General features: G+C 63.3%; 1 protein-coding gene and 1 non-coding gene across 4 annotated transcripts; both read left to right on the forward strand.

Annotated features, from left to right (window-relative positions):
* The first annotated feature begins 298 nt into the window (after positions 1–298).
* On the forward strand, positions 299–26,996 carry PRR14L (proline rich 14 like). Of its 3 annotated transcripts, none has more exons than XM_060192739.1 (9): positions 299–538; positions 7,123–7,507; positions 11,720–11,792; positions 13,135–17,335; positions 18,303–18,371; positions 18,811–18,988; positions 19,193–19,299; positions 23,936–24,007; positions 25,700–26,996. In XM_060192739.1, exons 1-9 carry the CDS (start codon positions 345–347, stop codon positions 25,980–25,982), a joined length of 5,562 nt encoding a protein of 1,853 aa, XP_060048722.1. In that variant the 5' UTR covers positions 299–344; the 3' UTR covers positions 25,983–26,996. The 3 variants fall into 3 exon arrangements, with proteins under 3 accessions (XP_060048722.1, XP_060048723.1, XP_060048724.1); XM_060192740.1 differs by lacking the exon at positions 299–538 and adding an exon at positions 10,906–11,053 and having other exon boundaries at positions 7,261–7,507; XM_060192741.1 differs by lacking the exon at positions 299–538 and adding an exon at positions 10,909–11,053 and having other exon boundaries at positions 7,261–7,507.
* LOC132539169 (small nucleolar RNA SNORD22) lies at positions 23,214–23,342 on the forward strand. Its single transcript, XR_009550469.1, has one exon. It is a non-coding gene; the product is annotated as a small nucleolar RNA SNORD22 (small nucleolar RNA).
* Positions 26,997–27,546: the final 550 nt, after the last annotated feature.

A 27,546-nucleotide genomic window follows, 5' to 3' on the forward strand; every position in this document is an offset into this window, starting at 1 on the left:
TATTGTATTTACTATTGGCTGTGAAATATTAATCCCCCAATAAAGAAATTAAAAAAATAAATGAATAAATAAAAAATTTAAAAAGGGCTTGAACCCTGGGCCGCCAGAGTCCCTGCTAGGGGAGAGAGGGCAGAGAGCTGGCAGGCGCCACTGGGCCTTCCAAAGCCTCTAAGACCATCCCGCTACCAACACCCCAAAGCCCAACCCAGCCTCTCTGGTCAGGGTGCAGGCCCGAGTGCCGCGTCCCCTTTAAGGGGCGGGGCCAGGGGCGGGGCCGAGGTCCGCGCGCGGGCGGTGGGCGCGGGAGGGAGTGCGCAGGCGCGGAGAGGGCGGGGCGAGCCCGCATGGCCCGAGGGTCCCGGATGAGGAAGTGCGGGGGGCGGGGAACCATAGAGACGCGGAGGCGGTGGCCGGAGCGCCCGGTCTCGGGCCCAGGTGGAGCTGGCGGCGGCGGCGGCGGCGGCGGCGGCGGCGGCGGCGGCGGCGGCGGAGGCGGGGCCGAGGCCGGGCGGTGGATAGCGGGCCGCGGGGCGTCCGGGTGAGGGCCGGGGTCAGGGGTCAGGGGTCAAGGGTGAGGGCAGGGGCCCGGGGGCCTCGAGGCGGGGCGCGTGGCGGGTTGGGGACCCTCAGCCCGCGGGGACCCCGCTCACCTCGGGGGCGACGAGCGCGGCGCGAGCACCCCAGGGCCCGGGGAGGGGACGCCTCTTAGGGACTTTCTCCCTGCGGACGGGCCCCGCACCCGAGGGGAGCACCCGCACCCAGACGGGGGACCCCGCACCCAGACAGGGGACCCCGCACCCAGACAGAGGACACCGCACCCAGACGGGGGACCCCGCACCCAGACAGGGGACACCGCACCCAGACGGGGGACCCCGCACCCAGACGGGGGACCCCGCACCCAGACAGAGGACCCCGCACCCGGACAGAGGACACCGCACCCAGACAGGGGACCCCGCACCCAGACAGAGGACACCGCACCCAGACGGGGGACCCCGCACCCAGACAGGGGACACCGCACCCAGACGGGGGACACCGCACCCAGACGGGGAACCCCGCACCCAGACGGGGGACCCCGCACCCAGACAGAGGACCCCGCACCCAGACAGAGGACCCCGCACCCAGACGGGGGACACCGCACCCAGACAGAGGACCCCGCACCCAGACGGGGGACCCCGCACCCAGACGGGGAACCCCGCACCCAGACGGGGGACCCCGCACCCAGACAGAGGACCCCACACCCAGACAGGGGACCCCGCACCCAGATAGGGGACCCCGCACCCAGACAGGGGACCCCGCACCCAGATAGGGGACCCCGCACCCAGACAGAGGACCCCACACCCAGACAGGGGACCCCGCACCCAGACAGGGGACCCCGCACCCAGACAGAGGACCCCGCACCCAGACGGAGGACCCCGCACCCAGACGGAGGACCCCACACCCAGACGGGGGACCCCGCACCCAGACAGAGGACCCCATACCCAAACGGGGGATCCTGCACCCAGACAGAGGACCCTGCACCCAGACGGGGGACCCTGCACCCAGACGAGGACCCCGCACCCAGACGGGGGATCCTGCACCCAGACAGAGGACCCTGCACCCAGACAGGTGACCTGCACCCAGACGGAGGACCCCGCACCCAGATGGGGGACCATGCACCCAGACAGAGGACCCTGCACCCAGACAGGTGACCTGCACCCAGACGGAGGACCCTGCACCCTGACGGAGGTTCCTGCAATCCCACACAGCCTGCACCCCCACACAGAGGGCCTGCACCCCCACACATACACAGAGCCTGCACCCCACACAGAGGGCCTGCACCCCCACACAGACACAGAGCCTGCACCCCCACACAGAGCCTGCACCCCCTCACAGAGCCTGCACCCCCACACAGAGGGCCTGCACCCCACACAGAGGGCCTGCACCCCACACAGAGCCTGCACCCCACACAGAGCCTGCACCCCACACAGAGCCTGCACCCCACACAGAGCCTGCACCCCCACACAGAGCCTGCACCCCACACAGAGCCTGCACCCCCACACAGAGCCTGCACCCCACACAGAGCCTGCACCCCCACACAGAGGGCCTGCACCCCACACAGAGCCTGCACCCCACACAGAGGGCCTGCACCCCCGCACAGAGCCTGCACCCCCACACAGAGCCTGCACCCCACACAGAGCCTGCACCCCCACACAGAGCCTGCACCCCACACAGAGCCTGCACCCCCTCACAGAGCCTGCACCCCCACACAGAGCCTGCACCCCACACAGAGCCTGCACCCCCACACAGAGCCTGCACCCCCTCACAGAGCCTGCACCCCCACACAGAGCCTGCACCCCACACAGAGCCTGCACCCCCACACAGAGCCTGCACCCCACACAGAGCCTGCACCCCCACACAGAGGGCCTGCACCCCACACAGAGCCTGCACCCCACACAGAGGGCCTGCACCCCCGCACAGAGCCTGCACCCCCACACAGAGCCTGCACCCCACACAGAGCCTGCACCCCCACACAGAGCCTGCACCCCCACACAGAGGGCCTGCACCCCACACAGCCTGCACCCCCACACAGAGCCTGCACCCCACACAGAGGGCCTGCACCCCCACACAGAGCCTGCACCCCACACAGAGGGCCTGCACCCCACACAGAGCCTGCACCCCACACAGAGGGCCTGCACCCCACACAGAGGGCCTGCACCCCCACACAGAGCCTGCACCCCACACAGAGGGCCTGCACCCCACACAGAGGGCCTGCAAACCCACACAGAGCCTGCACCCCCACACAGAGGGCCTGCACCCCCACACAGCCTGCACCCCCACACAGAGCCTGCACCCCACACAGAGGGCCTGCACCCCCGCACAGCCTGCACCCCCACACAGCCTGCACCCCCACACAGAGCCTGCACCCCCACACAGAGCCTGCACCCCACACAGAGCCTGCACCCCCACACAGAGCCTGCACCCCCACACGGAGCCTGCACCCCCGCACAGAGGGCCTGCACCCCCACACAGAGCCTGCACCCCCACACAGTGCCTGCACCCCCACACAGAGCCTGCACCCCACACAGAGGGCCTGCACCCCACACAGAGCCTGCACCCCCACACAGAGCCTGCACCCCCACACAGAGGGCCTGCACCCCCACACAGAGCCTGCACCCCCACAAAGAGCCTGCACCCCCACACAGAGGGCCTGCACCCCCACACAGAGCCTGCACCCCCTCACAGAGCCTGCACCCCCGCACAGAGAGCCTGCACCCCCTCACAGAGCCTACACCCCACACAGAGGGCCTGCACCCCACACAGAGCCTGCACCCCCACACAGAGCCTGCACCCCCACACAGAGCCTGCACCCCCACACAGAGCCTGCACCCCTGCACAGAGGGCCTGCACCCCCGCACAGAGGGCCTGCACCCCTACACAGAGCCTGCACCCCCACACAGAGCCTGCACCCCCGCACAGAGGGCCTGCACCCCCACACAGAGCCTGCACCACCACACAGCCTGCACCCCCACACAGGGCCTGCACCCCACACAGAGGGCCTGCACCCCCGCACAGAGGGCCTGCACCCCCGCACAGAGAGCCTGCACCCCCACACAGAGCGCCTGGGTCCCCAGCAGAAGGCAGGACTGTCTCCCAGCCCCCCACATGGGCGCAGTGTCCCTGGCTGGTTCTCAGGCCCCCCCCCCCCCCCCCCCGTGCCAGCCTCTCCCTCACAGCCGCCACTCCCTGCCTCTCTGTCGCCCAGTGTGTGGACGTGCCTTGTGCAGGGGCTCTGGTGGCTCCCCCCAAACCAGGTGGAGGTGCTTGTCCTTCCCCCACCACCGTCCTCCAGGAAGGAGGGAGCCTATTCCAGCCACCCTTCCCTTTGTACCCCGAGAGCTGGCCCCCTCCCAAAAGGGCGTCCGCCTGCCCCCCCAGAAGCCAGGCCTTCAGAGGCCCCTCCTGGGCTGCATAAAGGGACCCAACACTCAGGGTGTCCTCCCTGGGGCACCCGGCTACTTAGTCGTCAGGAGAGGCAGGGCCCTCAGGTGCAGGGCGGTGAGCGGCTGCGGGTTCGTGGGTCTGGGGATTACCGGAAAGGCCCTCTGTCCTGCAGCTGGCTGCTCTGTTTACCCTCCAGAGGGCTTGCGTTTCGCCTGGCTCCGGCCTGCAAACTCACGGCCCACCCCACCCCCTCTGTCCCTGGGAGCATCTGAACCCCTGACGTGCTCTTCAGTATGGGAGATGGAAGACTTGGGCGGTTTGGGGGTTCTCTGTTGGGCTGGCCTCCGGACTGCCGCTCCTGCCCTGCCCCCCGTGTTCTGTTCTGTCTGTCTGTCCTTGGTGCGCTGGTGGGGGTGGGGGGGGCAAGGAATGGGGCTTGTGCTCGCAGGGGTTTCCCCTGCTTGCTGAGGTCTGGGCCCGGACCAGCCACCACTTCTGACTCCCGTGAATGGATCAGGGAGAGAGGAGACACCAGCAGCACTGCTCCGCCCTCTGGGTGCACAGGCAGCTTCGTGCGCTGACATTGATCTTGATAGGACGGAGACCCCTGCAGCCTTGTCTCACTGCTTGTGAAGCTTCCCGCCTGTAGGTGGGGACCTGGGGTTTGAACCCGGGTCCTTGAACACGGTGAAGTGAGCGGTCAGCCAGGTGCCCACCGCCCGGCCCCCGTAACAGTCATTCTTCTAAGGAGTGCCGCACGCAGATATGTCCTTGGCCTGCTGCTCAGAGTAGCCGTGTCCCTGTGGGGGGAGTGCAGCTCTGATGTCATCTTTCCCAGAGGCTTCCTGGGTAGACCTGTGTCTGCGCGACCCCTTTTCATTTTGAGGCACCTGTTTTGGTACCAGGGCCTCGGGGCTCTGCCACTGGCCCGCTCCTGGCTGACAGGGCCCGGCCACCTCTTTGTCTGCCCTTTGATTTCCGACGGGAATGGAGAGCAAGGAGACGCCACACTGCGGCACCGACCCACCGAGCACACGCTCCGGGGCCGAGGCTGCGCCCAGCACAGCAGAAGCCCTGCACCCTCTTCTCTCCCTGCTGCACTGCACCCACGGTTTGCTTTTCAAGTCCTTGAAAGGCAGGACAGCTTTTGGGGTGCCTGCAGTCCGCTGGGTCTGCTGGTGGCCGCAGGATCAGGTGGGGAGAGGCGCCCTGGGCTGCTCCCCAACTCAGCTCCGTGCCTGGGTCCCGGACTGGGCTGGGGGTCAAGGGCAGGTCACGTCTCCTTGCTGTACGGCCTAGAAATCTCAGAACTGTTTCTCCAGGTGAGTGGTAAGAGGCGATAGCTTTGGCATGCGACACTGCCCAAGTTGGGGCTTATCTTTTGGGGGGTGACGCCGCCAGTTCGCCAGGCAGACGAGGTGCCTGCAGCGGCTGTGGCCAGACTGCCCGTGGTGACTCCACGTGATGGCGGTCTCTGCTTGGAGTCAGACCTCGCTGGGGTGTTCCCTCACGGGGGCTGGGTGCTGGCGCCCAGGCAAGGGAGAACGGGGGTCGGGCCCAGGTGTGTGGCCAGAAGCGGTGGGGTGGGTGCTTCAGTTTTGGCCATGCTGAGTTTCGGGTGGCGTCCCGTGAGTGAAGCGAGTTGGGAATTTGAGAGATTAGGGTCAGCCTCTTTGAAGACAGAGAGGCAGAGCGTGAGAGACCACGGCACTCAAGCCTCCCTCGGTGCACCAGGGCCGAGCCCGGGTCACGCACAGGGCAGAGCAGTGCTGGCCCTTTAACCTAGAAACTAACTTTATCCTTTTACTTCATTTATTTATTCATCCGTTTTTCCCCAGAGCCCTGTTCAGCTGTGGTGCTAGTGATTGAGCCTCACCCAGCAGGGCACCTTGTGAGTACTGGGGCTCTGTGGCCTCTGAACTAAGTAATGGGACAGCTCAGAGTCGTCCTTGAAGCAGGGAGCATGGGGAGAAGGCGAGATGGGCGAACGAGTGAAGACCAGACATAGAGGCTGCTGGGTGAAGGCTGGGGGGTTGGGGTGCTAGACCTCAGTCTTCCGTGTCCTTCACCCAGAGGGGCTTGGGGTGCTAGACCTCAGTCTTCCCGTCCTTCACCCAGCAAACGGAGAAGGACACGGTGCAGAGGGGGGCCTGTTGGGCTGGGGGATTGAATCTCACCCAGCAGGACAGACACTCGGCTGTGCACTAGGCCCCAGGTTCAATTTCCTGCTGCACGTGGGAGTTCCATGCAAAGAGACACTTGGTGTCTGTCCTCACCCTGTCTCGCCCTCCGTCTGCCTGCCAGGGTGGAGTCGTCCTGGCGGCAGGAGAGCCATGGCCCTCTGCTGTCTCAGAGCCCAGTCTGGGGTGCTGCCCGTGGTGCTGCCTTGTTGCTGGGCTTTGCTGAGTATTGTGGCCTGGTGTGGAGCTCAGGGCTCTGGGCTCCGTCCCCCGCACCCCAGTAGTCAGTACTCTGAAGTACTCGGGTACTGTCGTCAGTCAGCCTGTGTCTGCACCATCCGCTCCCCACCCTCGTGGCTCAGTGCCGTGGGGGTCGTGGGCCCCTCCCTTTTGGGTCCCTCACAGGAAGCCACATCTGCCCTCTGTAGCTTGGGTGACGGGACCCCAGCAAGCCACTGCGGCCTCTTGGCCAGCCTGTGCAGATACGGCTGTGCTGCTGGGCAAGCGAGCGGCGGACTCTTCTGCCTTTCCTAGAGGGTTCCCCGTGGAATCCAGTGGGTCCAGAGGATTCTCCATGAGGGAGAGCTCCTGGGCCTGTGGGGCTCCCCGCGATCGAGAGCCAGTGGGTCCAGAGGATTCTACATGAGGGAGAGCTCCAGGGCCTGTGGGGCTCCCCGCGAGCGGGAGCCAGTGGACCAAGTTGGGCCGAGGCCCTCTGGGCAGCACCCACAACTGCGTCATGTCTGCTGGCAGCCTGCGCTCTCCTGGCCTGAGGGGGCTGTGGGCTCGGCAGCTGGGCATCCCTGGCACATAGTCTGCCATCCCCGGCCCCTGTCCCCAGGACCGTTCACGAGCTGGGGATTGACGGCTGTCAGGCCAAGCTGTTCTCGCCTCCTTGCAGGAGAAGCGCGGGGTGCTGGGTGAGGCTTGCCTTCCTTCCGGTGGGGTGCGTGGCTGCACTCTGATGCCACAGCTCTGTTTCTCGAGGTCATAAACATTTGTCTCTTCCTTTGCGGCGCAGGGTGACCGGTCTGCGTCCTGGCCCCACACCGGCCCTCATGCTGTCGTCTGGAGCAGAGACTCAGTCCTCCATGGCCTCGGTGGGGCAGGAGCTGTGCTCGGAGCCCCTGGGGGGCGGCTGCCTGGAGCCCAGCACAGGCCCTCTGAGACAGAGCAGGACCCACGCGGAGAGCCAGGAGCGCCCCTTGGACCTCGTGGCGGGGCCTGGCACAGTGGCACCTGTGGCCTCTGGGGTTCCTGGAAGGGGAGAGAGAGCCGTGAGCACGCGGGAACAGGTGTGCAGACATGCCGGGGACCAGGAGGATGTGGAGCGAGACCCCTGTGGGGCAGCTGGGGAGGACCCACGTCAGCCCAGAGTTACCAGGGCCGGCGCCAGCCCAGGCCAGGTAAGGGGAGCCCGGGCTCCGTGTACGTGTACTCCGGGAGTACGTGTCTGGGCACAGCGTCACTTCTGCCACCGTCTGGATGCTGAGTCTCGGGGGGTCACGCGGGGCTTCTGCTCTTGGAGGGAAAGGTGGACTGTGGGGCCCTGGGGCACAGCACTGGACTGAGCCCTGAGATCCTGAGGGTAGTCCCAGGCTTCACAGATGCCAGTGCCACTCTGGTTCTCTCCCTCGATAGATAAATCTCAACCGAATAAAAGGACAGGCCCTGGGTTCGAACCCTGGGGGTGGCAGAGCACTGCCTTCTCAGCCTGCTTGTGTCCCTTTCACTTGACAGGTGAACTAAAGCAGCGGGTCAGACGGTGAGCACAGAGTCACAAATGACGCTAAGTGCAGACCACGGCGGGGTGGGTGGGCTGTGGACCGTGAGTGCCGGGGCTGTGGGAGGGAGCCGGTTTGCCGCCGTGCCCTTGAAGCCAGACCTGCAAGAGAGCAAAGCCTCTGAGTCAGCTTGGTTTTTCCTGGGGCGGTGAGGGTGGCCCGGTGGTTCCCGGATTGCTCTCTTTGTGGAAATCTTTTTGAGAGGTTTGTGCAGATGAGTAGGTGGCCGGGTGGGAGGAGCAACACTGCAGCTCTGGGAACCGAACTCTGGACCTGACGCTGAGAGTCCAGCGCGTTGTGCCCCGCGCCACCCCCAGGCTGCCTGAGGGTTTGCTGCGCTTGAGGCGGGTGTCTGGGGTCCGAAGGGCTGGGGGTGCAGAGGGGCGGCGAGACTCAGCCTAAAGGGGCCTGTGCAGTGGCAGCCAGACGCCTGCATGGGCTTCGGGTTCCTCTCACCTAAGACTCCCTGGGCGAGCGTCGGGCAAGGGCCCCCAGCAGCGGGCACGGCTGCCCACGGTCGCTCCTCTGCCTGCAGCTCTGGGCTGCTCGCCCGGCCCGGGATGGCATGCCTGGCCTGAGCTGCAGACGGGAGAGAGGCCGAAGGTGCGGCCCTGCCCCAGCCTGCAGTGGGGTCGGTCTGTCTCCTTCCTTCCTTCCTTCCTTCCTTCCTTCCTTCCTTCCTTTTCTTTAATATTTTATTCATTTACTTTCTTGTTGCTCTTCTTTTTATCATTGTTGTGGTTATTGCTGTTACTGGTGTCGTCGTTGGATAGGACAGAGAGAAATGGAGAGAGGAGGGGAAGACAGAGGGGGAGAGAAAGACAGACACCTGCAGACCTGCTTCACTGCCTGTGAAGCGACTCCCCTGCTGGTGGGGAGCCGGGGGCTCCAACTGGGAACCTTAGCCGGTCCTTGTGTTTGCGCCACGCGCACTTAGCCCGCTGCGCTACCGCCCGACCCCCGTCTCCTTTCTTGATGGAGGTCTTCCTGCCATCCGGCGAGGGCTGCAGGTGCATTCAGGAAGGACACCCAGCGAAGGCAGAGTGCGGGCTCCATTTCAGGAAGTGAGGAGAGACCTGACTCCCACAGGGTAGAGGGTGCGTGTAGGTAACAAAAGGAGCAAGGCCAGGGCCAGAGCGCAGCCAGAACGAGAGAGGGCTGCTGGGAGCAAGGCAGTGTAGCTTTTTAGGCCCCAAATACACTTTGACGCAGTTCAGCGAGGAAGAGAGAAGGGCCAGAGCAGCGTTGTGGTGTCTGTGGTGCCGGGGACTGAACTCTCGGCCTCTCGCTTGCCAGTTTGCTGTTTTGCCCGCAGTGCCGCTTCACAGGCTGCAGGTGAGAGTCTCTAGGTGACCGTGGCCACCCCCACCCTGTCAGCGTCACCGGCTCTGCCCTGCCCACTCTTGACCCTGTCCTTGGAGTGTTGCTGGGGAGCCCTGTCTCGGGTGGGACCCTCGCCGCCTCCCCCTTTGTTTTTTCTTCCTCTGTGGACTGTACCCAAAGCAGGCAGGTAACACTTCCGCAGAGGCCCTGCCCTTACTCCCGTTCCCCGTCCAGCCCCAGAGGCCCGGAGTTTGGGGTCCGTGCGGCGCTCACAGCTGAGAGCCAGCAGGCCACTGGAGCTCGCAGCCTCCCTGCCGGCAGAAGCACGTCTCGCCGGGGAGGTTCCAGGGTCGCCTGCTCCCCTCTCGACTGTCTTCTCAGCACAGGGAAGCAGGTCTTAGTGGGGCTCCTGTTCTGGTCTCGGAGGACTGGAAGCGTTTCCACACCCCACTTAGATCTGTCCAGACTTGGGAGAAGTTGGTTTCCGCTCCAGAACCGTGAGCAGGTGACTGGGCAGAGGGCTCACTGCCGCCCAGCGTGTCTGTCCTGGGGGCGTGCGTGAGACCCCCCTGACGAGGGGGTGGTTTCGGTGGTGCTGGCCCACCACCCCAGCACTCCGGTGCTGAGACCTCACTGGGGTAGAGAGCAGGACCCTTGCGGTCCTGGGAGTGAGCACCGGCGGATCTGAGATCGGTTCCTGTGTGTGCTGCTTGTGTGACTGAGAGTGTGGGATCACGCTGGGCGCAAGTGAGCTATTCTCTGCCCCTCCCCGAGGTCTGGAGACCAGCCACCCCCTCGTGGGGGCCGGGACTTGTGGGTTCAGTTGTCATGACTGTGACTCCTCTGACCTGTGACAGCCCTTTGTGACCTGGTGCCCTGCCTACTGCAGCCTGAGGCTGCTCTCGGGGACTCCTGCAGCCCGTCTGCCTGGGGCTCCTTCCTTCCGGTTCAGCCCAGGTTGTGCCCTAGGGTGGGGCGGGGGTCCTCAGAAGTGCTCTGCAGCCTCTCGGAGGCCTCCCCTCAGGGCAGGCAATACTGGGCCTCACTCCTGGGCAGGTGACCTCCAGCTGGCCCAGGGCTGTGCCGGCTCCTTGGAGGTGCTGTCCCCTTATGGGCGCTGAGTGCCTTTCAGCTCTGTCGTTAGCTTCTGCTCACGAGTTTGGGATGTCGTGTTGGTTCAGATGGTGACTTTTCTACCAAACCACTGCTGAGCTCTGGTGGTGCTGGGTTTCAAACCCGGGGCCTCAGTCATGAAGACCCTGCCCAGCCACCGTCTAGCAGCCTCCAGTTCCAGGGGCAGCTGTGTGACCCCGTCATTCTCTGTGATGGGAGACGCTGGCTTGGCGTTGGGGGGGGCACAGGGGACTAGTAGGTGTGGGCCCAGCTTCTGCCCTACCCAGCACCTGCTTGTCCCCAAGCGACATGCCGGTTCTGTCTTGCGAGAGGAAAGTGAACACTGAGAACCAGCTTAAGGGGGGCCAGCGGTGACACATCCAGTGGGGCAGGGCGCCTCACCACCGTGGGGACCCGGGTGTGAACACGGGGAGGGGTGTCTGCAGGGGGAGCTTCACGAGCAGGGCCCAGGTCTCTCCTCGTCTGTCTCTCGCCCGCTCGAGCCGGGTGGGGAGCGCTCACGCGAGGGCTGTGTGTGAATATTCGGGCCAAGATCGGCGCTTGAGTGAACATGGGCCCAACAGTAGGTGCCGGCTTTCCAGCGGACACCGTGTGCGGCCCTCCGGTGATCTGATCTCAGCATGGCCCCAAGCTGGAGGAGACAGGCAAAGGATGGCCGCTGAGCCCCAGCCAGAACCCGAGTGGCGAAAGGGTTTATCTTCTTGCTTACAAGTAAGTTCTGTTTGTAAGCATGACGAGCTCCAGCAGGGCGCACGGAGGTGCCTGCCCCGGTTCTGCCAATGTCCTCCCCGTGGGGGCTCACTGGTGCTGGCTGCAGGGTCCCCCAGTCGGACGGTTTTATCCCCCTGGGAGCCATGTGATCGAGGGGCTTCTCTAACTTGAGGTGTGAGCGGGCCGGGGGCACCTGAGGAGGGTGTCTGCCCCTTGGGTGGCTCAGTCCCCCAGATCGGAGTCCTGGCGGAACCCTGGCCCCGACCTGCCCCTCCTGCTCTCACCCCTTCACCTTTCCTTGGATTTCTCCTGTGGGAAGACACCGGTCTCCTTCCTGGTGGAGGTGGAAGGAGAGAGGGAACGGCTTTTCCCGGAAGTGGGAGAACGGCTCAGACTCGGGTGCTGGGCTGTGCACCCTGCCCACCGGGGCCGTCCCTCTGGAAGCTTTCAGCGCCGTGTGCTGGACTTTGGCTTGTGGTTGCCGGGGGTCTCCGGCTGTGAGGGGCTGCGGGCCAGCACAGAGCCTGCCTCTCTGGGTCAGCCCGGGGCACTGAGCTTTGTAGCGGCAAAAAAAAAAGATTTCCGGTCCCAAGGACTCGCCGTCCAGGGCTCCCTCCACCCACTCTGGAAGGCACCCCGCATCCTGACCGCTGGCTTTCTCTGCAGGAGGCCCTCCCGACCCCCGCCAGCCAGGCCCCTCCGCCCACGGACCGCCCAGGAGAGCGTCCTCGGAGCACAGGTACCGCTGCCCTCGCTCGCCCCACGTAGGGCGCTCTGTCCCGCTGGTTTCCCTCTAGCTTCGGGGTGTCGGGCTCCTGAGACCTGTCACAGATGCCACAGACGCGGGGAGACTGCGGCTTCCCTGCCTCTTCCGGTGACTTCGGGGCAGCCCCCGTGTGCTGGTGTGGTGCCGAGCCCTCCCGGGCCTCCCTGCTCACTCACAGCTCTGTCCTCCGCTTTCCGGGGAGGCTGGGCGTTGCTCTGTAGGTGAGCAGCCACGGGTGTCTAGATGCGGGTCTGTAACGCAGTTCTTCGGCAAGTTGCGGTCACACGCTCACTTACTAGAAACCCCGCCCCCAGTGAAAAGCCAGCTCTGGGCCTCGTCTCTCACGCGTCAGCCCTCTGTCTGAAGGCGGTTGCCCGCCTCCTCTGAGGGTCTCAGACAGCCCTCGCCTGGCCGTGCGGCCGGTCCATCTGCGAGTGTGGCCGATGCTGAGGGGAGAAGCTCTGGGACCAAGTGAGGTGCCTTGTCCTTGCTGACACTGAGGAGAGCCCACACGGGTCTGGCCCTCTGGTCACCACCCTGGTGCTTGTGTGTAGGACTGTTTGTTTACCTCCTGCCCTGACTGGCGGTGGCAGGGGGATTGAACCCGCACCTGGGAGCCTCGGGCAGGAGGGGCTGTTTGCATAGCCACTGTGCTGCCTTCCCCCGCCCACATTGTTGGGTTCCTGAAGGCAGTGCAGACAGTCTGGCCTTTTTTTTTTTTTAATTTTTTTAAAGATATTTATTTCCTTTTGTCGTCCTTGTTGTTATATTGTTGTAGTTCTTGTCATTGATGTCGTCGTCGTTGGATAGGACAGAGAGAAATGGAGAGAGGAGGGGAAGACAGAGAGGGAGAGAAAGACAGACACCTGCAGACCTGCTTCACCGCCTGTGAAACGACTCCCCTGCAGGTGGGGAGCCGGGGGCTCAAACCAGGATCCTTATGCTGGTCCTTGTGCTTTGCGCCAGGTGCGCTTAGCCAGCTGCATTACTGCCCGACTCCCAACTTATTTTCCCTTTTGTTGCCCTTGTTTAACATTGTTGTTGTTATTGATGTCGTTGTTGGATAGGACAGAGAGAAATGGAGAGGAGGGGAAGACAAAGGGGGAGAGAAAGACAGACACCTGCAGACCTGCTTCACAGCCTGTGAAGCGACTCCCCTGCAGGTGGGGAGCCGGGGGCTCGAACCAGGATCCTTACGCTGGTCCTTGCGCTTTGCGCCACATGCGCTTATCCCGCTGCGCCACCGCCCAGGGCGACTCCCAGTCTTGCCTTTTCAAGGGTCGTGAGCTGACATGGCTTTCTCTCTCGCATGCAGGAGATGCGCAGACGGCCATGGACACTCCGCCGGAATCTGCTGAAGACGGACGAGCCGTGAAGGCCCCGGGGCCCGAGTCTGGCCTTGTGGGTGCAGGTCTCTCTGCCACGACCAGCCCAGACGCCGACACGACTGTGTTCGTGGAGCCTTTGACCTCTGTGGGCCCAGGAGTCGCTGGAGCAGCCGCTAGAGAGAACGAGCATGAAGACGTGAGAACTCGTCCTCCTCACATGCCGCGCTGTCGGGGGGACAGAGCTGCTCCCGGGCCGGAGTCCGGGAAGGAAGGACCGTGTGAGCCGACTCCTGCCTGTGTGGCAGACGACAGACACCCACAGGACACCCACACGGCCGTGCCCGGCAGCCCCGGGCCCACGCGTAGGGCTGCCGCTGGAGGAGCCTTAGCAGAAAGCCCAGAAGCGCCCCGCATCGTGTCCAGTCTGCGGGGCCCCGCGCACCTGGCACCATCTCCTGACGTCAATGGTTTGCCAGCAGCACCCTTCACCGGGCGCGCACACAGCCTCCACCCAGGCGGGGACAGTCAGGGCGAGAACCAGGCTCCTCGGGAAGGGAGCGCGCAGCCTTCAGCCTCGGCCCCGGCCCCGGCCCCAGGGGAAGAGTCTGCAGGCTCTCCTACCGTGCACACCCACAGCGCCCTCGCAGCAGCAGGCAGCTCCAGCTCCAGGGCTCTGTCTCCGGCCCCTGTCCCCGAAGCCGCTGCACTCGCCTTAGAGAGAAAGGAGTCGGAGCGCCTGGGAGACCGCCCAGGCGACTGGGGAGCCAAACCGAGCGGCCCCTCGAGGCAGAGGCCGAAGCAGAGGCAGGAGTCCGCACGGACGCCCCCGGGGCCGCTCGGCCTGTCGAGTGACACAGTCGACAGGGAAGGCTCCCCGGTCAGCACCCAGCGGACTCTGGACAGCAGCACTGTCTCACAAGGAATGTCCGGTGATGGATTTCTGATGGAAGAGAAATCCCTCTCGGGCTTGGCGCAGGCGGGCCGGGCCGGTCCCGACAACGAGGCGTCGAAAGCCACAGAGGGTCCCGCTCACTCACCACCCCTCCCCGAAACCGGTTGCAGATCTGCCTCGGAAACGGCAGCCGAGACACCACCGCCGGCCACTGCCCCGCGCTGGGGCGCACAGAACCCCGGCAGCGCCCACCTGGTGAGTGGGCTTCCTCTTGAGGCCGGGCCGGTCGCTAGGGGACCGGTCGCTAGGGAACGTGCTCTCGGTCAGGTGGCCCTTGACGCTCCAGGCCCCGCGAGGCTGCCGCTCAGCACAGAGTCGCCTTCAACTGCCAGCGACGGCTCCCAGCAGAGCCACCGCCCCCCGCTGAAGGCTGGGGCGGGTGTCCCGGCCGTGCCCCACACCGGTCCCACAGAGACGCACGTGGATGCCGTCTGGCCCACGGGTGACCGGGCTCGCGGCACCTCTGACGGCCCCATGAGCCTTGAGAAGGCCGGTGAGGGGGCAGGCGTGGGGACAGGAGAGCCGCCTTCCAGGCTCCTCTCCCTCGCGTCTCAGGGCCTCGCCCGCTGCGGCGTCAGAGCACTCACGCCCGAGGGGGGCACGGGTACCGCTCCTGCGCCTGGCGGCCACGTCCCAGCTCTTGACTCTTTGATGACCGTGCGTGGAGATGTGGGTCAGCGGAGCAAGCCCGGCTCCCGGGGAAGAGAAGTCGTGGAGAGCCGCAGCCATCCGGCTGCCGAGAAGCCGAGGAGACAGGAGCCTGCCGGGAGAGACGGTCCAGGCAGCCTTCCCCGAGACAGCGCGGCTCCCGACGCTGCTGGTCACTGCGCCCTTCACGCCCCTCCTGGGGAGGGGGGGGCTGGGGCCTGTGTGTGTGTCGCTTCCGAGGGCATCGCCAGTGGACTCGGCCAGGCCACGGGCATTCCGGCTCCCGCCCTCGCACTCCCCGGTCTGGAAGACACCGACCGGGCAGGCGAAACCCTCACCAGGAAGGCTGGGGAGGCACTCTGCCGGCAGGAGAGCCCGCGCGTGGGGGACCGTGGAGGGGAAGCCAAGTCCCCCGGAGACACTCGAGACAGCGACCCTCCGTCCCGGGGTCGTCCAGAGACAGGCGCCTCTGACGGCCCTGCTGGTCAGGACCGGCCCCCGGACGGCTCAGTGGACGGTGACCGCCCACCCGCAGAAGGCAAGTGGGACACTGGAGTGACCCCCAATACCCTGTGCGGCGCCCCGACACAGAGCGTGAGGCTGGCCGCCACGCCGGTGGGTGCGAGGGGCCCGGGCTCGCTTCTCCCTGCTGCTCCTCCCTCCTCGGCTGCTGCTCCTGAGCCAGAGGAGCCCTGCGGGCACGAGGCTTGTCAGCCAGCACTGTGCCAGGAGGCGGATGCTCACCCCGACCCATGTGCCCAGGGGCCGTGGCCTGCGGGCGGTGAGCCTACCGGCCCCCTCGGGGAAGGCTTGGTGCGGGTAGCATCTGGGGGTCCCAGGATGCCGCCTCGGGGCCAGGACGAGGCAGGAGGCCTCCTACGCGTCTCAGGCTCCAGCGGGGTGCTGCCCGTGAAACTGCCTTCTCCAGAAAATTCCCGGACCCACCGTGATGGCGAAGACACGGACCTGAAAGGGTGTTTCAGACCAAAAGGGGGCAAGACAGACCGGGAGGGTGTGAGGAAGGAAGGGGGGCCCTGGCAGGTAGGGGCTCCTGAAGAGGGAGACGGCGCAGGTGGGCCCGTGGGAGTCGTGCCAGGAACCAACAAATTGAGAAGAGAGGACATGGGACCCCCACGGGCTGGGTCAGACAGTCGGGGCGAGGACCTAGGAGGGGTCCCCCCAGAGCTGCAGGAGGCCAGGGCAGGCGGGCAGCCAGGAAGTGCGCTGCTGGCCACCCTGAGTTCACTGGCCGAGGTGCGCTTGGGGAGCCGGCCAGGAGAGCACGGCAAGCTGAGGGCCTTCACCCCGACTCCCGTCTCCTTACATGGCCTCCATCCTCCTGAGGCGGAGGCCAGGACCTGCCGCCACAGTGCCTCTCTCGAAACTCGGGGCGCCTGCTCTAGGGGCACAGAGGCTTCCTACGGTGCCTTCGGAAGCACCTCACAGCAGAAGGGAGTGCTCCCCTCCAAGAAGCAGCCCCCCCGGACATGTAAGAAGCTGCCCTGCCCGGCACACGCAGCCCTGGGCGGGAGTGGGAGAGCCAGCCAGCCACATGGCCCCGCCTTAGCCACGAGCCCCCCGGAGCCCATACCCACTCGGGCGCACTGCTGTCTCAGCGCGCACCCCGCCGGCAGCGCCACCCCGGTCCCCGCGCCCGCCCGCGGCCCTGCCAGCCCCTTACCAAAGCAGATGGCGCCCTCCCACCAGCCGCCGTGCAGCCCCGGTGCCAGCCAGCCAACCAAAGAATCCGCCTTACTGCACCGGTTGTCCGTCCTGGCCTCCAGGCTGGCCCCGGTCCCTGGGCCCCCGACACCCCAGGCTCGACGAGGGTCCACACAGCTGCTGCCCACGGGCTGTGCGCGGCCCCTCTACGGGCAGCTGCTGGGCGGCTCGGCCCCCCGTGTCCCCCCGCTGGCCCTGTGCCTGGTGGCTGGGAGGGGCGCCCAGCAGCCGGGCACCGGCCACTGGACGCTGTGTTCTCTCGAGGCGGTCAGAGTCGGCCTGAGCGTGGGCGCTCCGATGCTGCCCTTGGCTTCCAAGCTGTCCCTGCTGCCCTTCCCTGGGAAGCCCGGCCCCCCGGCTGTGGCCGAGTCCCCCCGGACATTCCCTGAGCACTGTGCCCCCGCCCGGCTCGGCCTCGGGGGGTCACCCTCGTGCCTGTCCCCTCCCTGCTCGGCTCTCCTGCCATGCGGCAGCCCTGGGACAACCTCCTCAGGGGACGGCTCGGGCTCCCCCCTGGAGTCCAGGGCCGCTGCCGTGGTCCCCACTGGGGCCGGCTGCTCCGTCCTCGGCCTTCACACGCTGCTCGCACTTTGCTCCCCTGGCTGCTACCGCATCTGGACCAAGAAACGCGGCCTCTGCAGCCCGCTGCTGGCCACACCCCGGCTGCTGTTCACCCAGTTTGCACAGGGCCTCGGAGGGCTCCGGGTACCGGCCTCCCTGGCCGGCGAGCTCCTCTGCTCTCTGCCCCGCTCTCTGGGCCGGGTACTGGCCACCTGGAGCCGCCACGGGCCCTCCCCCTGCTCCTGGGCCGTCCCTGCGCTCCACTCCACGCACGGCAAGCTGCCGCCCCTGGACCCCATGGGCAGGTAAGTTCCCACTGCAGGCTGGCAACTGGCACCCCTTCTGGTGTCGGCGTGCCCTGCAGCCAGTGTCTTCCCCTCTCCTCTTTCTCCTCTTCCTCTCCCTCCTCCCTCTTCCTCTCGCCTCTCTCTCCCTTTCCTCCTCCGCCCTCCTCCCTCTCATGTCACTCTGTTTCCTGTGGCCAGCCTGCTCCAGAATTTCTTCTCTTCCCCTTGGTTTTGACAGAAATTGAGGGGAAAAGGGTCACAGAGAGAGACCTGCAGCCCTGCCCCACTGCTTGTGAAGCGACCCCTGCAGGTGGGGCCCAGGGCCTTGAACCCCAGTCTCTGTGCGTGCGCTCTGCTGGGTGCTGCACCCTTGCTCAGCCCCCTTTTCCTCCTATCAGACAGACTTTAGCTTCTGTATTTCTCCGCCTGTTATTTGTTGAATAGAGATAGGAAAATCAAGAAGGTAGGGGAGAGAGGTGCCTGCAGCCCTGCTTCACCATTCATGGAGCTTCCCCTGCAGGTGGGGCCTGGGGGCTTGAACTCGGGTCCTTGCGCATGGTAGCATGAGCTCTCAACCTGGAGCCTCACTGCCTGGTCCTGGGCACATTGAATTCTACTAGAATGAACGCAAGATGGACTAGAGTATGTTGGTGTCTGGTCTCTCAGCTTGCCATGAAGGGGCCTGCTTTGCCCGTCACCCAGGTTTGAGCCCTCACCATGCTGGAGGAAGCCCGGCAGCAGAGGCATCTCCCATCCCTCCCTGTCTCTCTCCATCTGAGCAAGTCAGACTGGGGCGTCAGCCTCAACCCGCTTCTCCCCTTCCCGCCTTGGCCTCCTTCCTAGGCACGGCACGGGTCGGGGCCCCGCAGCACTGGGTGGCACAGGGTGACATTCCAGAGCGGCCCTCCCTGGCTTGTTTGCAAGGCACATGCTGGGTGTGGGGCCCGCAGGGCCGCCTGTGCCCGACGCCTCTTTGTCTCCGCAGCTGCACCGCGCTACCGTACGTGCCTCCCCCGGGCGTGGAAGCCGCGTGCGCCGCCAGCGAGGGGCAGAGGTGAGCACGGGTCCGTCACCTCCGTGCAGACGCCTCCCTCCCCAGGCTCTTCCTTTCCTCCGTGAGCTGGTAGTGCCAGGGAGGAGCTCAAGCACAGTCTAGTCACTCCACACGTAGGCACAGGCCTGGGTTCAAGCTCTCGCTTCCCACCTGCGGGGGAATGCTTCACGGACGTTGAAGCGGGACTGTTGGTGTCTTTCTCTCCTCCTCTCTCAGAATAAGAAAGGGAGAAAAAAAAAGGAAAGCAGGCAGGCAGCCCCAGAGACAGTCCTGGTGACGAAGAAAAAAAAATTAGCCGGTTATCTTGGCGGTGTGGCGACCATGAGTGTTTGTGGGCCAGTGCCATGAATGTCGTGGTGAGGGCAGACTGGTTGGCGGAGGCCACTTGCTGGGCGTGGGATGGACTGGCCGGCCCTCACCCATCTGGTCTGTGTCCTAGGCTGGAGCCGGCCTTCCCCACCCTGCTACCAAAGTCCTACCTAGTGAGAGACCCGGCCGTCAGCCAGCTCCTGCTCTCAGCTTCCGACTTCCCGGCTCCCAAGCTCCTTGAACCGGACAGCGTGAACGCAGCCTGCCCCCCGGCCCAGAGCAGCGCCCCCCAGGAGGAAGAGGAGAAGGTACCCAGTTGCCAAGGCAGCAGAGTGTCTGCGTGGGCGGTGGGGGACCGGCAGTGGGGTACCCCTGGCTGTTGCAGACTCTTTCAGTTATCCCAGACCAAAACTGCACAGGGTGAGTCCCCAGGAGCCCACAGCAGGTAGGGGTTTTGTCCATTTCTGTTGCTTTAAAATTTGACCATCTCTTTGCTACCCTTCAAATAACAGGCTGAGCCCGAGAAAAGGCCAAAGAAAGTCTCCCAGATTCGCATCCGGAAAAGCATTCCCAAGCCAGACCCCAACCTCACACCCATGGGCCTGCCTCGACCCAAAAGGTGAGCCCCTTCTCAGACCAGCAGTCTGTTTTGGGAAACAGGTGGGCAGATGACAGTGGCCACAGGTCCTGGACCATGTACTGTGTGTGGGAACACCTAGATGGTGTGAGGCCACTGCTTCCTGTGTGAAGTGCAGTGAATGAGGCCACTGCTTCCTTTGTGGAGTGCAGTGAATGAGGCCACTGCTTCCTGTGTGGAGTGCAGTGAGTGAGACCACTGCTTCCTGTGCTGGGTACAGTGAGTGAGACCACTGCTTCCTGTACTGGGTGCTGTGAGTGAGACCACTGCTTCCTGTGCTGGGGACAGTGAGTGAGGCCACTGCTTCCTGTGCTGGGTGCTGTGAGTGAGCCCACTGCTTCCTGTGCTGGGTACAGTGAGTGAGCCCACTGCTTCCTGTGCTGGGGACAGTGAGTGAGACCACTGCTTCCTGTGCTGGGGACAGTGAGTGAGACCACTGCTTCCTGTGCTGGGTGCTGTGAGTGAGCCCACTGCTTCCTGTGCTGGGTGCTGTGAGTGAGACCACTGCTTCCTGTGCTGGGTGCTCTGAGTGAGCCCACTGCTTCCTGTGCTGGGTGCTGTGAGTGAGCCCACTGCTTCCTGTGCTGGGGACAGTGAGTGAGACCACTGCTTCCTGTGCTGGGTGCTGTGAGTGAGACCACTGCTTCCTGTGCTGGGTGCTCTGAGTGAGCCCACTGCTTCCTGTGCTGGGTGCTCTGAGTGAGTGAGGCCACTGCTTCCTGTGCTGGGTGCTGCGAGTGAGTGAGGCCACTGCTTCCTGTGCTGGGTGCTATGAGTGAGACTACTGCTTCCTGTGCTGGGTGCTGCGAGTGAGTGAGGCCACTGCTTCCTGTGCTGGGTGCTGTGAGTGAGACCACTGCTTCCTGTGCTGGGTGCTGTGAGTGAGACCACTGCTTCCTGTGCTGGGTACAGTGAGTGAGGCCACTGCTTCCTGTGCTGGGTACAGTGAGTGAGCCCACTGCTTCCTGTGCTGGGTACAGTGAGTGAGCCCACTGCTTCCTGTGCTGGGTACAGTGAGTGAGCCCACTGCTTCCTGTGCTGGGTGCTGTGAGTGAGACCACTGCTTCCTGTGCTGGGGACAGTGAGTGAGACCACTGCTTCCTGTGCTGGGTACAGTGAGTGAGACCACTGCTTCCTGTACTGGGTGCTATGAGTGAGACCACTGCTTCCTGTACTGGGTGCTGTGAGTGAGCCCACTGCTTCCTGTGCTGGGTACAGTGAGTGAGACCACTGCTTCCTGTGCTGGGTGCTGTGAGTGAGCCCACTGCTTCCTGTGCTGGGTGCTGTGAGTGAGACCACTGCTTCCTGTACTGGGTGCTGTGAGTGAGCCCACTGCTTCCTGTGCTGGGTGCTGTGAGTGAGACCACTGCTTCCTGTGCTGGGTGCTGTGAGTGAGCCCACTGCTTCCTGTGCTGGGTACAGTGAGTGAGACCACTGCTTCCTGTGCTGGGTGCTGTGAGTGAGCCCACTGCTTCCTGTGCTGGGTGCTCTGCCTCTTGGGAGTGCTTTGAGGTGTCTTGGTGTGCTGTGATCCCTGGCCCGGCCAGCACAGCGCTAGTAGCACGGTCATCTCCACAGGTTGAGACAAGGAGACGGCCTTGTAGGTTTGGGTCCTCAGCCCGGCTTTTCACTTGCTGGGCACAGGCTGGGCTGGAGCTGGGGGCACAAAGGACAGAGAGCCAGGCCGAGCTTTTGTCAGTGGCTGCCTTGAAGGGTTGGTCGGGTGACCAGGAAGCGGGGGGTCTGTAAAGTGAAGTGAAACGGCACATGAGCAACAGGGCTGGCACATGAGGCCACACCCCAGGGGCTGACAGAAGGGCCTCCAGCTCTCCTCAGTGACTAGTGAAATCAGTGGCCCTCTCTGGCTCTGCTCCCCTCGGGCACAGGAGAGGTACTCTGCCGGCACTGGGACATCTCTGCAGGGAGGCAGGGGACAGGACTGGCTGGCGACCTTCATTCTCCCCAGCCCATCTGACGGTGCAGAGAGCGTCGGACACAAAACACAGTTCAGACACAGCTTGTTTGTGGAATGACTGTGCAGAATGCTTGTCCTTAGTGACTTGAGCATCAATCTTGCTCTAGTGGCCAGAGCTAGCTCAGCTGGTGGAGCTTCAGACCCAAACGCCTGAGGCTCCAGGTCTGATGTGCAGCCCCGTGCCAGAGCAGTGCTCTGACTTGTCTCTCCCCTTTTACCTACCCTGTGTGAGACCTCACGTATAGTAAATCTTTTTAAAGGTTTCACTCTAACTTGCCTTTATTTACTTACTTATTGGATAGAGACAGCCAGAAATTGAGAGGGAGACAGACAGACACCTACAGCCCTGCGTCACCACTTGTGAAGCTTCCCCCCTGCACATGGGGGCTAGGGGCTCGGACCTGGGTCCTTGTGCACTGTAACATGTGCGCTCAACCAGGTGCGCCACTGCCTGGCCCCTTAAAAGTTTCACTCTGTAGTTGCAATGTTTCACCAGAGCCCTGCTCAGCTCTGGCTGCCGGAGGTGCTGGTGCTGGTGGTATTGGAGGTGGTGGTGCTGGAGGTGCTGGTACTGGAGGTATTTGTGCTGGAGGTGCTGGTGCTGGAGGTGCTGGTACTGGAAGTATTTGTGCTGGAGGTGCTGGTGCTAGAGGTGCTGGTACTGGAGGTATTTGTGCTGGAGGTGCTGGTGCTGGAGGTGCTGGTACTGGAGGTGCTGGTGCTGGAGGTGCTGGTGCTGGTGCTGGAGGTGCTGGTGCTGGAGGTGCTGGTGCTGGAGGTGCTGGTACTGAAGGTACTTGTGCTGGAGGTGATGGTGCTGGAGGTGCTGGTACTTGTGCTGGAGGTACTTGTGCTGGAGGTGCTGGTGCTGGTACTGGAGGTGCTGGTGCTGGTACTGGAGGTGCTGGTGCTGGAGGTGCTGGTACTGAAGGTACTTGTGCTGGAGGTGCTGGTGCTGGAGGTGCTGGTACTAGAGGTGCTGGTACTAGAGGTGCTGGTGCTGGAGGTGCTGGTGCTGGAGGTGCTGGTGCTGGAGGTGCTGGTACTGGAGGTGCTGGTGCTGGAGGTGCTGGTGCTGGAGGTGCTGGAGGTGCTGGTGCTGGAGGTGCTGGTGCTGGTGCTGGAGGTGCTGGTACTGGAGGTGCTGGTGCTGGTACTGGAGGTGCTGGTACTGAAGGTACTTGTGCTGGAGGTGCTGGTGCTGGAGGTGCTGGTACTGGTACTGGAGGTGCTGGTGCTGGAGGTGCTGGTACTGAAGGTACTTGTGCTGGAGGTGATGGTGCTGGAGGTGCTGGTGCTGGAGGTGCTGGTACTTGTGCTGGAGGTGCTGGTGCTGGTACTGGAGGTGCTGGTGCTGGAGGTGCTGGTACTGAAGGTACTTGTGCTGGAGGTGCTGGTGCTGGAGGTGCTGGTGCTGGTGCTGGAGGTGCTGGTGCTGGTGCTGGAGGTGCTGGTGCTGGTGCTGGAGGTGCTGGTGCTGGAGGTGCTGGTGCTGGAGGTGCTGGTGCTGGTACTGGAGGTGCTGGTACTGGAGGTGCTGGTTCTGGTGCTGGAGGTGCTGGTTCTGGTGCTGGAGGTGCTGGTACTGGTGGTACTGCTGGTGCTGATGCCACTGCTGGTGCTGGTGCGACTGGGGGAATGAGGGCAGCTGATGCAGCAGCTCAGCTGGTAGGTCACAAACCAGCTCACACATCTGAGGTCCACAGTTTAGCCCCTAGCACCACACGTGCTGGAGCAGTGTTCTGACTTCTCTATATGTGATAAGCGAAATAAAATTTCAGAATAAGACAAGGTCAGCTGTGAGATGGTACCATTGATGGTGAACAGACTCTCATGCCTGAAGCACCAGGGGTCCGAGGTTCAGTCCCTGGCATCAGCATAAGCCAGAGCTGGGTGATACTTTTGTGAAGGTAAATAAATATCCCGGTGACGAAACACCCAAATGTCTTCTTACCTCCTGTCCTCGTCCCAGAGCCTGCAGAGGTGAACCCACTGGGACTGGCTAGGGGAAAAGAGGAAATTTTGCTCCAGAAGGAATTGTCTGAGGGATTAGAAAAATAGGAAAATAAATAAATAAATAAAAACATGAAAATTGTTTTAAGAAAGAAAACCAGAACTTTATTTAAATCCTTATTTATTATTGGATAGGTTAAGACAGAGAAATTGAAGGGGGGGGTAGATAGAGAGGAAGAGGAGAGACACCTGCAGCCCTGCTTCACTACTTACGAAGCTGCCCCTGCAGGTGGGGACCAGGGATTTGATCCTGGGTCCTTGTGCACTATAATGTGCGCGCTTAACCAGGTGCGCCGCCACCTGGCCCCACCCTTTACTTTACAAAGAACACCTGGTCAACCCAGCAAGCGATGCTCTGGCACTCTGGGGACAGGCAGCAGAGGGGCAGTGATGGGGGAGTAGCTGTTGGTTTGTTTGTTTTCTCCTAGAGGGATTTGGCTGGTTTTGAAAGGGGGGACGAGAAGGGGTTGTGGCTTCAGAAGAGACCGGACGGGGTCACGCCATGCCAGTCAGTCTGAAGGGAGGCAGTTGGATCCGCTGGGAGAAACGTCGGCACCGGGTGTCCGTGAGCTGTGGTTGCTTGGAGGTGGTGGGGAGGGCCGAGGAAAGAGCCTCTTCTTCCCTCTTCAGGTTGAAGAAAAAGGAGTTCAGCCTAGAGGAGATTTACACCAACAAGAACTACAAGTCTCCCCCTGCGAGCAGGTAGCACTCTGCCTGGGGTCGAGAGTGGGTGCTGGGCGGTGCTGGGGCCCCAGGAGAGACTGGGTGCTGGGCGGTGCTGGGACCCCAGGAGAGACTGGGTGCTGGGACCCCAGGAGAGACTGGGTGCTGGGCGGTGCTGGGGCCCCAGGAGAGACTGGGTGCTGGGACCCCAGGAGAGACTGGGTGCTGGGCGGTGCTGGGGCCCCAGGAGAGACTGGGTGCTGGGACCCCAGGAGTCAGTGGGGCTCAGAGAGGTTTCTGGATGTTTATTTTTATTTTTTTAAATATTTTATTTACTTTCTTTTTGTTGCCCTTGTTTTAATCGTTGTTGTGGTTACTGTTGTTATTGATGATGTTGTTGCCAGATAGGACAGAGAGAAATGGAGAGGAGGGGAAGACAGAGGGAGAGAAAGACAGACACCTGCAGACCTGCTTCGCTGCCTGTGAAGCGACCCCCCCCCCCGCAGGTGGGGAGCCGGGGGCTTGAAACCGGGATCCTTGTGCCGGTCCTTGAGTTTCACACCGTGTGCTTAAACTTCTGCGCTACCGCCTGACCCCCTATTTATTTTTTAACCAGAGCACTGCTCAATTCTGGATTACTGTGGTGTGGGGGATTGAACCTGGGACTTTGAAGCCTCAAGCATGAGAGTCTCTCTTGCTGAACCACTATGCTTTTAATAATTATATATTATTTATTCCCTTTAGTTGCCCTTGTTTTATTGTTATATTATGATTGATGTCGTTGTTGTTGGATAGGACAGAGAGAAATAGAGAGAGGAAGGAAAGATGGGGAGAGAAAGACAGACACCTGCAGACCTGCTTCACCACCTGTGAAGTGACTCCCCTGCAGGTGGGAAGCCGGGGGCTCGAACCAGGATCTTTATGCCAGTCCTTGCGCTTTGTGCCACCTGTGCTTAGCCCGCTGTGCTACCGCCCAATTCCCTACCCCCACCTTTTATTTATTATTAGATAGCGACAGAGAAGTAGGGAGAGAGACATAGAGACACCTGCAGCCCTGTTTCACCACTCATAAAGCTTCCCCCTCAGGTGGGGCCAGCAGCTCGATTCCTTTCGTACTGTGATGTGTGTGCTTAACCAGGTGCTCCGCCAGCGCTTGGCCCAGGGCTTCTGATTTCTAAAGGCTGTTAAAGGACTCGCAGGGAAGCGGTTCAGGCTGGTGAAGCACAGGACTTGCAGCCTGAGGCTCTGGGTCCCGTCCCGGCGCCCATGGACCTGGGTGCTACTCTGGCCTCTTACGGGAAACTCTTAAAATACTTTTATTTATTATTGGACAGAGACAGAGAGAAATTGAGAGAGGGAGGGAGTCGGGCGGTAGCGCAGCAGAAGTGCAGATGAAGCGCAGGGACCGGCTCTCCACCTGCAGGGGGGTCGCTTCACAGGCGGTGAAGCAGGTCTGCAGGTGTCTGTCTTTCTCTCCCTCTCTCTGTCTTCCCCTCCTCTCTCCATTTCTCTCTGTCCTATCCAACAACGATGACATCAATAACAACAATAAAACAATAAGGACAACAAAAGGGAATAGAAAGAAAGAGAGGCAGTGAGACGGAGACACCTTCAGCCCTGCTTCACGTACGAAGCTTTAGACCGCGGGGTGGCCTTTCTCCTCCACCTCCCGCCATGTGCCGTCAGCGCCTGGTGTGTGTTGCTCACAGCGGTGCGTGCTCTGCCCCGCAGATGCCTAGAGACCATCTTTGAGGAGCCCAAGGAGCGCAACGGCGCCCTCATCTCCGTGAGCCAGCAGAAGCGGAAGCGGGTGCTGGAATTCCAGGACTTCACGGTCCCCCGGAAGCGGCGGGCGCGAGGCAGGGTCACGGCGGCCGGCAGCTTCACCAGGGCCCAGAAGGCGGCGCTGCAGAGCCAAGAGCTGGACGGGCTTCTGATCCAGAAGCTCATGGACCTGGAGGCCTTCCTGGCCAAGGAGGAAGAGGCAGAGGGGGAGCAGCCCGCCGGCTGCTGAGGACGCGTGGCTTGGGGGGCTCACGCTTCGCGAGAGGTAGCCCACTTACCCCTCCCGCCCTAACCTCCCGGCACTTGGGCCATGATTTTTTTTAACCTTTTTTTGAGGTGCAACCTTTTTAGGAACTGGCAAAGGAGGGTCTTCTGCTTGTACTGCTGAGCTAGAACCTCAGGAACGCCCCTTCTCCCCAGCGGCCGAGCAGAGCCGACTCGCCCCCGGGGCCGGGGTACCGTCCTCGGAAACACTAGGACTCCACGGGCCGGGGGCTCTGCACGTCCCGAGACATTCCACGTGGTCTAGGTGGTGCTAGCCCGGGGGTCTGTGGCACGGCCTCGGGTCCCGTCCAGGTCCACAGTGGAGGGAGATGGGCTGGGATGGTGGCCAGACCCCAGACCCTGGGGCTGTGTGTGCGTCTGTGTCTGTGTGTCTCTCCACCTTCGTTGCCTCCCCTGTGACCTCAGGTCACCAGTGCCAGAGGAGTCCTCCAGGCCCCGTTCTAACTAAGTTGCACTTTTTAATGTTGTGGTGTTGACTAGTTTCATCCTTTTTTTTTTTTTAACTATTATTGCTGCATGTTTGGAGCCTTTAAATGTGATTTTAAACCCAGTTTTTAAAGACACCACAAGAAAGACGATACAGGCCTTTGGGATGGGAGGTGGGCACTGGCCCACCCCCCAGGCCGCAGGACAGGACTCCCCTCCCCCTGCGCGCGGCCGAGCCAGCGTCGGTCGTCCCGTCAGCATGGCGGCGCTGAGGCCGGGCGTGTGTGGCGGCTTTTGCTGGAGGGACGGGGAGGGACGCGGCCCCGCAGCTCCCTGGCCCGCCCACTCAGGGGCTTCTGTGCGGAACCTACTGGAACTTTTCTAGATGCCGAGCCCGTGAGGGCGGCCGTCTGAGCCTGGGGCCGGGAGCCCGGGCCTCACGCCTTTCCTGGGCCTGAGGGCCCCTGGCTCCCCCTGCTCTGAGCCTCGGCGCAGAGACCCAGCATTCCCCGGCACAGGTGGGGAACAGAAGGCAGCTGCCTTTCGGCACTGGCCCTCCCAGCCCCGGAGACCCTGCTCACCACACTGCCGGCCTGGCCGGAGGGCCCTGCACGTGCGGACGGGGCGTCTGTGCCTTCCCTCTGCTGACGGAGGGGCCGTGCCCACTTCCCCTCTGCCCTCGCCGTGCACCCTGGAAGTATCTGAGCTCCGAGGGGAGGGCCAGGGCCACCCCGCTGTCCAGTTCAGACCCGAGCCCGCCCTTCCGTCCACTCTGCCCGACCACGGAGACACGCCGTGCGCTCGCCCCTGCCCTCCCCCTCGGGTGTGTGTCTGTACTGGGGGGGGGGGCGTCACGCTCCACGGGAGCCGGGCGGGGTGGCAGCGCGCCATGAGTGCCCATCCCTGACCCTGGCCGAGTGGCCCTTCTGGGCCTGTCCTGTCCCCACCGGACCGGCGGCGGTGGGAGGCCACGGGGGCGCCCGTGCTGAGACGCAGCGGCCAGTCGGGCTCTGCCTCCATCGGTCCGAGTCACCCCCCTCCCCGGCGGCGTCATCTGTCCTGGTGGAAACCTCGGCGGGTGG

Source organism: Erinaceus europaeus, chromosome 6 (genome assembly GCF_950295315.1).
Source record: "Erinaceus europaeus chromosome 6, mEriEur2.1, whole genome shotgun sequence".
In the NCBI taxonomy this organism is placed as follows: Eukaryota; Metazoa; Chordata; class Mammalia; order Eulipotyphla; family Erinaceidae; genus Erinaceus; species Erinaceus europaeus.

Excerpts from the sequence above, each read along its gene's own strand:
- PRR14L (XM_060192739.1), top strand. The coding sequence starts at position 345 with ATGGCCCGAGGGTCCCGGATGAGGAAGTGCGGGGGGCGGGGAACCATA. Across the intron at positions 11,793-13,134 it reads AGAGCGTCCTCGGAGCACAG|GAGATGCGCAGACGGCCATG; the intron begins GTACCGCTGCCC and ends TCTCGCATGCAG. Across the intron at positions 24,008-25,699 it reads AAGTCTCCCCCTGCGAGCAG|ATGCCTAGAGACCATCTTTG; the intron begins GTAGCACTCTGC and ends TCTGCCCCGCAG.